The sequence below is a fragment of the Protomyctophum parallelum genome (genome assembly GCF_964188405.1).
Source record: "Protomyctophum parallelum genome assembly, chromosome: 4".
NCBI classification, from domain to species: domain Eukaryota; kingdom Metazoa; phylum Chordata; class Actinopteri; order Myctophiformes; family Myctophidae; genus Protomyctophum; species Protomyctophum parallelum.
In genome coordinates this window covers 5,906,441-5,917,898 of record NC_139700.1, presented here as the reverse complement: position 1 = coordinate 5,917,898, position 11,458 = coordinate 5,906,441, and the positions used below count along the sequence as shown (strand labels likewise).

The following is an 11,458-nucleotide window of genomic DNA, read 5'->3' as shown; positions in this document are numbered from 1 at the left end:
CAGGCGATATAAATATATATATTTATATATATATATATATATATATAAATTGAACTTTATGCTTTCAAGCTATACCGTAGGCCTCCATTATTATCATTATTATTATTAATTGATGACTTATTTGGATATGAATTATTTCATTATACGATTTATTATTGAAGTAATTTGGATTTATTTTTATTTTATTTTATTGGAGATAATTATTATTGCTGACACAGAATTCTGTATTCTATGTGTTTTCTCTGTACAGCACACAGTAAATGTGTCTCAAGTAAAACCGTGGCCTATAAGAGAAACCTCTGTCTCCGCATCCTTATATGGCCATACCTGCTCACCCCCTTGTCAGTCACTTCCTGAACTATTACCAAAGACTTTACTAGACAATCTTTCAGTTGTAGTTTGGAAGTGCTCGTTGGAAATCACTCAACTGTCCATGTCAACTGTCAACTGTCAACCTGCTTCGCAGTCGCAACTGTCCTTGTCAACTGTCAACTGTCAACCTGCTTCGCAGTCGCACATAATGCAGGAGGCAGCAGGACGTTGTGTTATTGAAAACGAGCGCTTCCAAATGCCAACACGTCTACAGTGGATTTGTATGAAACAAACACTTTGCAAATAGAAAGAGGATAGTTCAAGCTTTCCATACAGCTGCAATGCAATGTTGGTGAGTTTTATGTCGTCTATCACAATCAGATAGGACTTTTATGTTTGCATGTATGGGCTGTCAATGGTTGGTGTCGCAATTCTAGATTCAACATACTTAAAAACAGAATCTAGAGTTGCTTACAGCTAGGGGTCAGGGTTGATCAGCAGTTAGTTTGGTGTGGCTTGGTTTTTCAAAATGGACTATTTCCCATCTCTGCAATCAACCTCTGCAGGGCTGTCCGGATTTCCCTCCATGATATTCTGGATTAGGTCGATCACCTTGTGGTTGAAGACAATGTCCAGGTGGGCCATCCCTCTGAACTCTGTGACGTGGACAGGCTTTTCCTGCTTCCCCGCCCAGCGCTTACACAGACCCATACTCCGGGAGTCCACCGTGTCGTCTCCGTCTCCATATATAATGTCCACCGGGTCCACATTAGGGAACTCCTCGTCATAAACATAAGTTATCGGGGTGGACAGTCCCACGCCGTACATACACCACACCTCAACACCCGGGGGAGTTAGATCAGCAGTCAGGTTCTTGGTGTCCTCCCACATGTACCTACGGGTATCATATGGAAATGGATTAAGGAACGCATATCAAAGTCAGAAATCTGTTAAATGTAGTGTATACTTATGTACATCATGCACAAGTAACATTTTGATATGTTTCTAGAATGGTGAAAATGTATATGTCTACATCCAGCTTTTAGTTACCGTCCACAAACTTTGTCTTAAACAAACATTGTATTCCCAATGACAATGAATGGAGAATTTTACGTCATAGTATCTGAGCAAATAGGCATAATGTCTATTTTATGTCATGATGATGTACGATGATAAGAGCGCCCCTCACTTCACGTGGGTGTGATTGTTTTTAAGGGGCTCTAGCCCCTTCTATAAACAGCTTTTGCCACACATCTCAAGATTTGCCATTATCCACGGTAAGAGAATTACAGTCAAAATTTCAGCTAAATTTTGTCCCCGGCCGTCTCAGGTTTTGCCATTGACGGTGAACGGCGAAATGACGTCAGATGTCCGCTTTTTATGACGTAAATTAAACATCAAAACATTAAACGCCATTGACATTGAAGGGAAAATGTCATATGTAAATGAGCAGATCAGCTAACCAATCACAGGCAACAGGCATTCTGATTGGCCAGAATTAACCAATCACAGGCATTCTGATTGGCCAGTATGGGATGATGTATGGTGATAAGAGATGATAGTTCCGCTAAATATGACTTGATTTGATTTGCTAACAACGGCCACCGTCTTCCTTGATTGGCAATAACATAACTTGATGTATGATGACAAGAGTGCCCCGCATTGCACAGGGTGGGATTTTTTTAACCTAAAACTCAAATAAGAGTGCTGAAGTCACTCATCCTCTGGTTCATGGAAGTTTTGGAGAATAACATGGGGTCATCTTAAAAGCGTCTCATATAAGCATTGTGGTCCAAAAATAAACAAACCGTCTCAGCGATACTGTCAGGGAGGTGTCTCTGTATCGTTGATACAGTCTGTTTCTTGCGAAAATTTAACTAATTCAGCAGCAGTAACATTAGCGTTTTCTCATATCCATATGAGTGAAACGGCCGGGATGATTTGTTTATTTTTCAAACGCAGATCTAAAATCCCCCTATGTGGATTACAATGCAAATAAAAAGTACATGAACCTGTGGACTTAGGCACTTAGCGCTCTCTACCGATATTGACATCAGACTTCGGTGCTCTTAATGCTGGGAAGAAAATAACACTGTTTACGTTAGAGAGTCTACAAACTAATCGCCTGAGGAAGAGTTACATTAGGACAGCAATTCTCTTGTGAATTGACAGGTCTGCTTTGTCATCGATTTGTCTGCTTCTTTACGGTCTCAGAAAGCATCAGCCATATCAGACCACTTGGTTACTATAGGCCTGATTAGCAATGTCCTAAGCAGCCGGACAAAGTGTTGGGGATTCGAATCGAATTCGATTCCGACGAGCTTTGCTGCGTGTCTCTCTCTCTCTCTCTCTGTTTCCTGTCAGTCTACGGTCCTATCAATAAAGGCATAACAATAAGATCTGGTTGCAAAAGGGGTGAAGTGACCCTATAAGTTGAACTCATTATTTTGGTGCAGTACCAGCCATCCTCAAAGTCAATGTCACTGAAGTAGCGCTGGTAGTCCTGCTGGGTGTAGTTGAAGGTTGGTGTGGAAATGAAGGTGTGGTCCGCAGGCCATGTCCCTTCAAATGGCAGCATCCAGGGATTAGTTGTTGCCATTCTCTGCTCTTCGCGGATCTTGATGTTTGAGATCATTGGGATGCCATCATTTTCACCTGCAACAGCCAACACAGAATATATACCAAATAATTAATTGTATTGCAAAGTCTAAACATCACAACTTGTAATGGGAAAAAAAGATTAGTTTATCAATATACCACCCGTTGTAATAGAAATTGTGAAGATGGTCAACTAAAAGTACAGTATGTATGTACATATGCATCTGCATCATTACCCTTTCCTGTACTTTACCTGAGGCCATGACCCTGAGCGTTTTGACAGCGCCTCCCCAGGGGGCTCCGAGGGAGATGAACCCTTTGATGTATTTGTCCTTCCATGCCTGCGGCTGGTGGTTGAGGAAGTAAAGAACATAGTGACAGCCCATGCTGTGGGCCAGCAGGTACAAAGGCTGCTGGTATGTCTCGTACATCTCCTCAACTAGGTCCTTTAGCCTGGAGAGATACTCTCCATTCTCATCTATAGAGGGGACAGAGAGAAGTTAGAGAGAAATACTCCACAGCAAACCCCACAGTGTTCATTTAACTAAAACAGACCTTTGGGTTCATTCCACTCGGAATCAAATGAACATTGGGGATTTTTTTCAGGGTGTGCAGTTTAACAATAAAACAAACAGGACGCACGCACGCACGCACACATGTTTGTGAGGGGCTGCTGGCCTTGGAAGATAAAGAAAATCACACCCGTGTGAACTGAGTGGTGCAGCTCCCCCCCCCCCCCCATCTCTCTCTCTCATTAGCAGGCAACATTGCAGCACTATTACTCTCTCTGTTTCTGGCGCCCCCTACTGGTACCCTATAGTCATATACTGGTGCTCATGACCACATGGGTACGTACATACATACATACATACACACATACATACATACATATATACCTACATACATACATTTCAGAAGTTTTAGCAGTTTTTAAGGACCCACTTTTAGGCCAGTGCACCAGAGCAAGCTCTTGCCTTTTTTTAAACCCTACCCATTTTAACCAAATACATACATACATACATAGGTGTACACGGACATTGCTGGTTGTAGGAGTGGTTGCACCACTCAAAAAGGCTGCTCATAGCCACGATGCATACAACTATTTAAAAAGAGGAAACCCAACGTTTCGACCTCGTAAGGTCTTCTTCAGGGAATGAATGATGGTTTAGATAGGAATGATCGTAGAGGGTGTGTGTGTGGTGATGAATTCACAGTTTGTTATACCAGGAGCATCCCCAGGAAAACACAACACAGAGTGCACTTATTGAGGTGTCTCAAAAGAATCAAAATCTTGTCTATGGGTGCATCGCAGTCTGGTTTGGCAACTTTACTGCCCTTGGGCTTGCCCAATAAAATCTGAGGGCGCAGCATTGCAAATTGTTGGCACTTTACATTGCATGGCTGCTGCATAAGGAATGCTCTGGGCATCATCAAGTACAACAGTCATCCGGGTTCAAATCGAACACTATTCTCAGTCATGCCATCTGGAGAACCTCACAATTTTCTCTCTCACACAAATTGTCAGAATGTTGAACAGTGCATGCATGCACACAGACATGCATTGCGCACACACATTTAGTATTATATTTATTGTACAGCTGTTGCACTTTAGTTTTTTAGCCGTGTTCCTGTGGGTCTGGAAGTTCCGGGGACCCCCACATGGAGTTGCACTACTCAGTTCACACAGGTGTGATTTTAATTATTTCTGTGTAGTGTTTTCTCAAGGTTCAAGCTTGAATGCCAGAGGCCAAAAATCTCATTGTATTTTACTATTTTTGTTTTTCAGTGTATGTAACCCAAGTTTTGTCCCAACAAACATTAAATGCCATTGAAAATGAATGGACAACTTTGAGTGTTTGTGTAAACAAAACATTGCATGACACAAACATTGATGACGAAGGTGAGGACGCAAATTGTGCCGGAATGAGATGATTGCGACAGCAGCTCGCAGTTACTATAGAAACGTGCAGGAAGCATGTAACGCAGGAAGCATGTAATGCTTGCATCCGTCACATCACGCTCTTCATGAGCTGTTGTTGTTGGTGTGTGTGTGTGTGTGTGTGTGTGTGTGTGTGTGTGCACATGCACTTACTCGGAGTTACTCTCCAGTCATAGGGTGCTCCTCTGACAGTGTTATTGCGGACATAGCCCATGTTGACCAGATGTTGCACCATTGTGTGAAAATAACCTGGGGGAATGGAACACCACAAATCACTAAGAAAACATAATCAATCACCTTTAATGCACAACTGTCAAACATTTCCAAGACATAGACTTTGAGTTATTTGCAGATGAGAAAGCCATTGGCGTTAAAGTCCACCGAGTCACCGGGACGTATAGGGATTTAAACACCTTTAATACAGTCTAAAGATCTCACCAGCCAGCTTATTAGAGTCCAAGAACTCTATGGTGTAGGTCTGTCCGAATCCCGGGACGCGCACCTGTACACCTGGGGAGTTGGATGCCCGGTGAGTCGTTGTGTTGTAAACAATCCTGAATCATGTAAGTAAATATGAACATTGGTTAAGGCCCTGCCAACAAGACTAAGTACTCGTCCTTTCTCTCGATATTGGAAAAGGGTTGTTTTTTACATCACCATTACATCACCTAATCAACATGAGTTTAATAATATAGTAGTGCCCCTCACTTCACACGGGTGCGATTTCTTTCTATCAGATAATGAATTACATTAAAGCATCCCACAGAATAGTTTTGAGGAAAACTGTATTAGTATAAATGGTATGGCTTGGGTCATGAGTCATGACACATTTGTGTATTCTATTGCATAAAGTCACTGGGTCAAACATCAGCTACGTAAACAGGCAACGTTGTAGATACGGGGTTACTGAAGTTCACCACTATGTTGTCCATTACTCATGTATTGTATACTGTAGATTAGGTTTGTCCACTTTGATTTGATCACTTTAACTCTGGGCCCCTTTTTTGGGCATGTCCTTAGAAGAGGAAGTGTCAGATCTACAAGCTCACAAGCATTGCGATCGATGCTTGTTGTGAGCTTGTAGATTAACTATTTTTGTAATTTTGGTTATGGCTGGATTGTGGGGTGCAAATTCAGCTTAACCCATTCTGAACGGGCACCCATTTTGGTGTCAGCATCACGTCATGCTTTAGCTATTTAAAAATAGCAGATCTACAAGCTCATATCGCGCCACCAAGTGGCGCGATACGAGCTTGTAGGTCTGCTATTTTTTGAAAAATTGAAGAACGACTGACATTTTTTAGAATCTGATCTCAGGTCAGAATGGGTCAATCAGACCAATGTGTGTCCAGTGGAAACCTCGTATGAATCTGATCTCAGGTCAGAATGGGTTAAGCAACAAATATTACCTAATGTTGTCGATCCAGCAGTCCAAACCTATGGGCATGAACATGTTGAGGTCGATCCACAGGGGGAACCAGTCCTCCGTTTTCTTGTAACACATCCAATGGACCAGAGTGGGCTTGTCTATCTTTGCCTCCAGACGGTTCCCCAGATTCCCTGGCACTGTAAGACAAATGCATGCAAAATTTCAAATGCACAGTTAATTGTGTGCACTCTTTGCATAATTCTCTGGATGACATTTTAAGCAATGGATGAAGGTATTTATACACAGGGTGACAGGGGGCTCTGAGTGACAGATTAGTAAAGGAAATTAGTAGTGATATAGTGCAGGAAATTAGCACAGGGGACACAGTCATTTTCTGCATATTTTCAATTAAAAAATGTATACTTATTATTAGTTATTCCAGATCTTGAATTCCTTATTTTCGTCTACTTTTCAAAACCAATACGCACTTTAAAATGCATTAAAACATAGGTAACTTTGAACAAAAATAAGTGCAATAAAATGTATGGAGTTGGATTACCAATCTCAAGCTATCTTCAATAATGTGGTGAGCATAATCAATAAGCTAAATAAATAAAAAACATGCTTAAAAGTATGCATTAATGGCCCAGGCCGTAGCGTAACGGTCTGGGCACCGGACTGGTAATCCAGTCGCAGTGTGCCGCGGGTTCGACTCCCGGACCCGACACGGCCTTTACTGCATGTCATCCCCCCATCTCTCTCCCGTTTCCTGTCAGCCTACTGTCTGTCCCTTCAAAAAATCAATAAAAGGCGTAAGCCGCAAAAAAAAAAAAAAAAAAAAAAAAAAAAGTATGCATTAATGTGCGTTTTGAGACACCATACATTTTTCACATTGGCCTCATGGTGGTATACTATATTAGGTGGCCTGGTGGCCGATTCGCACTTTGGACTCTTTAAAAACCCATTTTGGGCGGGAACCCCTTTTGGTGTTAGCATTATGTTATGCTTTAGCTATTGAAAAATAGCAGATCTACAAGCTCATGGAGCGGCACCGAGTGGCGAGGTCTGCTATTTTTGAAGAATCGAAGAATGACCGACATAGAAACATAGCTTTTTCAGAAAACTGTCAGGATGTAGAAGACATTTTTAGAATCTGATCTCAGGTCAAAATGGGTTAACCATATACAGTAGGGCATACAATCATCTCTGGGGTAATGTGATCAAGATGTATCAGATCCCATTCAAGAAGACCAACGTTTGTGGGCCCTTGGTAGGCAACCTGGCCTGGCGAGGAGCACACTTTTCTAGTCGTTTCTCATGTTGCTGGTGAGTGCTGTTATTTTAAAGCTCCCAACTAATGACATAATGGTATGTTAGAAGAGCAGGTGACATTTTAACTTAAGAAGATAAGGAAGGACATGGTCAGAGGATTGGAAATACAGGGCAGCTTTTAGACCTGAATTTATTGATTGAAAAGAAGAGACCAGGATTAATCTGCTCGTGAGCTTGCGGGTGATATTGACTGTACACTAGATTGACTAGAACACGTGTCTAGTTTAAACAGTACACTGATGAGTGATGACACACATACTACTGTAACAGCATAGGCCAGTGGTTTTCAACAATATCAAGGTCCATTATCTATTCAGCATTTGAGCCACGGACCACCATTTGATGTTGAGATTTAGCCTCTCAGACCCCAAACTAAAAAATATTTAAGATTGTCTACAATTCCATGCTGTATGGGAGAGATAACAGGCAAACGTTGATCAAAAATAGCTATTATTTTCTCTAATTGTATAGAGAAATTGTGGAGATGTTTAACAAAAATGTAACTCTTTGGAGTGTAAAATGAAACCAATTGGTTTACACTCTCAAGAGTTCTGAGTTACAGATCTATATTAAAGGGTCCAGACTCCATTTGGTTACCAACTTTCTGTCATTTAGCTGGGGACCACCTGGAACACCCTCAAGGACCACAGGTGGGCCCCAGACGACTAGTTGAAAACCACTGGCATAGACAGTGAACTATGTAGGCTATGTATGTACAGTATGTGTATGTATGACGTACAGTACTTTACATCAGGTTCAGCTTGTAAATATGAACAGAGATTAGCCTTGCTCTGATGCATGAAACCTTGGAAAGACTACTCTTGCATCATAGGTCTATAATATATCACTGGAGAGAGTGTCTGTATGTTTTATTTTTATTTTTCTGTTGTATTGTTGATTGTTATGGACCATGTAGTCTGAAATAAAGATTGATTGATTGATTACAAGACCTATTTACTAGACCTAATCTAGGACAGCGCATGCACGGATGACCTGTGGATATTGGCAGAAGCTTTGACCCCTTCATTGATATATTCTAATTAATCCCCCAATAGACCTACTTAACCTACTTAACTACGTAATCAAATTCATGGACATGAGATGGTTGTGGCGGGAGCAATACCGATCCTCTTTACAAACATTAAAACATGATTCATATTAATAACCTTATTAATTTAATCTTAAACAAATTCGCAAATACAAATTAGAAATTTGTGTTAGTCTTCTGAATAAAGCGGATAAAAGACTATAGCCTATAGGACATATATAAATCTTAAATACAACTAGCTAAATGGAACAAAAGGTTCCTTGCTTATATGCACCCCCTTGGCATTGCAATTGTCTAAAAGAAGCATAGGGCCTACCGGTAATTAATATTATTGCATTTAACATAATGGACTGGGGCATGAAGGAAACATAAGATATGGCAAAGTCAGTAGTAGTTTAAAAACACAACCCAATCGCTTGCCTTACTTACCAATGATAACTGGTGGAGCAGTGCTGTTACTTGTGGGTTCTCGGGGTATGGGTTTGGCGTTCGGGGGAAAGAGTACATTGAGGAGCCAGAAGGCTTTTGAGGCTGAAGAATCATCAGCTCCTGGAGAAGAATTATCAGCTACTGGAGAAGAATTGTACGCTTCTGAAATATCCCCTGAAGAATGATGAATCCCCAATAGAAATACCACAACCAACGCCGCGCAGCATAAGTGTCCTGGGCCTCCCGTGTTCATATTTTCGTTTCTGCGAGATATCATACGTTCCCTCAACTTGGACGACCTCTGCTCTTATGTCTGTCTTTTTTCTATTTACTAGGTTAGGTCTGGAGAATAGATGGCTGGCGAGGGGTGGGTGGACTGCCGCTGTCGGACAGTGGTACTGGTAAAAAAAAAGAAAAAGAAGTGCAGCCGCAGCTTGTGCAGGTTCTATTTTACTATATCTGTCTAATGTTCTGAGTCTTCTGATCATCTGAAAAATAAATAATTATTCGACAAGCTCAGCTATAGGACTGCCTTTTAGTAACTTCATGTATTTAGCCTGATTAACTCATCGCTGGGGATGATTGATTAATCACCCTCTGTCCCTCGATCTGTCTCTCGCTCACAAGTGGACAAACAAAACGTGCTGTCTGTCTGCCCTATTGATTTTCCAAATGACACCACTCTACCCTACACTGTATTGGTGAATAATTAACAATATAGAATGACATTCCCACGACAAAGATGTGTATTTCTATAGAGTCAGAAGTTTAAATTAACTTTTGTCCGTCAAAAAATAATGCTCATTATGAATATTAAGTCATTTTATTTAACGACGCGTAACTTATTTCAGCGATAAAAACAACAACCCACATCATTTCTACCTCACTGTTTTCAAGACTGTCTCAATGTTTTTACCAAATCATTCCACCGCCAGTCAGTAGATCCCATCGCCTGGAGCGATCGTTCGAGCTGTGATCGGCTGTGATTAGCTAGTAGTTGGTTGTCAGGCAACCGAGAAGGGGAGACCTGCTGTTCTGTGGAGCAGAAAGTTATTAGCCAAATGTGTGACCAATCTGCAAAATAAATGCTTTTATCTTTCTTCACAAATGTGTAAATCTCTCAAATTGTTCAAACTCAACTCTCTTGGGAAACTTTGTGATAGCTGCTGAAAGTTGGGGTACCACTACCATCTCAATCTATGAAGGCAAAATGTACAATTTTTCATTCTGCTTTAAGTAGCATGTGAGGGGTCAAACTAGGGTTTTTGCATGATTCTGAATCCATTGCAAGCATTGGTTTTTCACTTTGCATTTTTGCGCAGATTGGTCACAAATTTGGCTAAAGGCCTATACATAGTTGAGTTTTCGTTGAAGAGGTCACCTCATCACCGAAAGCTGGACTATGAATAGGCCTTTCCTTTCCCCAACCAGGCCTACCTCCTAAGCAGAGAACCAGTGACCACTGTATTTGAGAGAGAGAGAGAGAGAGAGAGAGAGAGCCCACATCCACAGCTGGGAAGGAAAACTATTCAATTTCTTTTAATCTCTCAATATTTTGATGCAAAATATTAAACAATCATCAAACAATCATCTTAAACACACAAAGTGATACGAGATTTGAACTTAAAAATAAACAGGATAATTTTCAAGATCAAATTAGCTGCAAACGGTTGCACACAAAATATTGCAAAATATATATAATATAATATAGCCTACTAAATATGAAGCAACATGCATGCTGCAGCATTGTAACTTTTGAATTCAGTCTCGCTTGAATTCACATGCAAAACAAATAAAATCACAAAGAACATTTTATTTTTACAATATAATCATTAAAAGGCCTCCTCGTACCTGCTGTAAACGCTTTCATTTCAATCTTTTCTGTGAACTTTTATTTATTTTATTTTAACACACAGTAGAAATTCACCTTTTCAAAATGTGGCAGTGCTAGCTCCCTTTTATCTCGGAGACTTAGAGACCACTGTAACTGATAATAGGCTATACTGTATAAGAAAATGCAGAGAAGACTTTAAAGGAACTGGAAATTGCTGTGTTTCCAGCCTCTCACATTCATCAAGAATGTCAGCTCCTCAGGCGTTTGAAATTTCAAACATAGAAATTGCTTAGTAGGCCTATATCAAAGATTTACAACACGTTTATTGCACGTTTTTTAAGGTGAAATGCAAACCATGTAGGCTATTACTAGCAGAACTCAACACTATAGCAGGATTAGATGAACAGCTGTTTTTTTATTCAGATTTCTGCTTCTATATTATAATGCAGTAGTAGAATAAACCTTATACGGTTCTCACTTGAATAAGTTGTGATTGTTATCATTTTAAATAAACATCACATCATGTCCAAGACAGTGCTGCATCCTCCAGGGATATACAGCTAGAAGGCCATCTTAAGGACAAAGATATGTCCTTGT

General features: G+C 40.6%; 1 protein-coding gene across 1 annotated transcript; it reads right to left on the bottom strand.

Moving 5' to 3' along the window:
- Positions 1-324: 324 nt before the first annotated feature.
- Positions 325-9,329, bottom strand: lcat (lecithin-cholesterol acyltransferase). The gene is made up of 8 exons (XM_083762628.1): positions 9,028-9,329; positions 6,259-6,415; positions 5,288-5,403; positions 5,003-5,098; positions 3,164-3,388; positions 2,772-2,967; positions 501-1,207; positions 325-447 (listed from the first exon to the last, which is right to left on the bottom strand). The coding sequence occupies exons 1-7, from the start codon at positions 9,302-9,304 to the stop codon at positions 847-849; spliced, it is 1,428 nt and encodes a 475-aa protein (XP_083618754.1). The 5' UTR covers positions 9,305-9,329; the 3' UTR covers positions 325-447; positions 501-846.
- Positions 9,330-11,458: the final 2,129 nt, after the last annotated feature.

Excerpts from the sequence above, each read along its gene's own strand:
- lcat (XM_083762628.1), bottom strand. The coding sequence starts at position 9,304 with ATGATATCTCGCAGAAACGAAAATATGAACACGGGAGGCCCAGGACAC. Across the intron at positions 5,099-5,287 it reads GGACTCTAATAAGCTGGCTG|GTTATTTTCACACAATGGTG; the intron begins GTGAGATCTTTA and ends CCATTCCCCCAG. Across the intron at positions 1,208-2,771 it reads ATTGACTTTGAGGATGGCTG|GTACATGTGGGAGGACACCA; the intron begins GTACTGCACCAA and ends TGATACCCGTAG.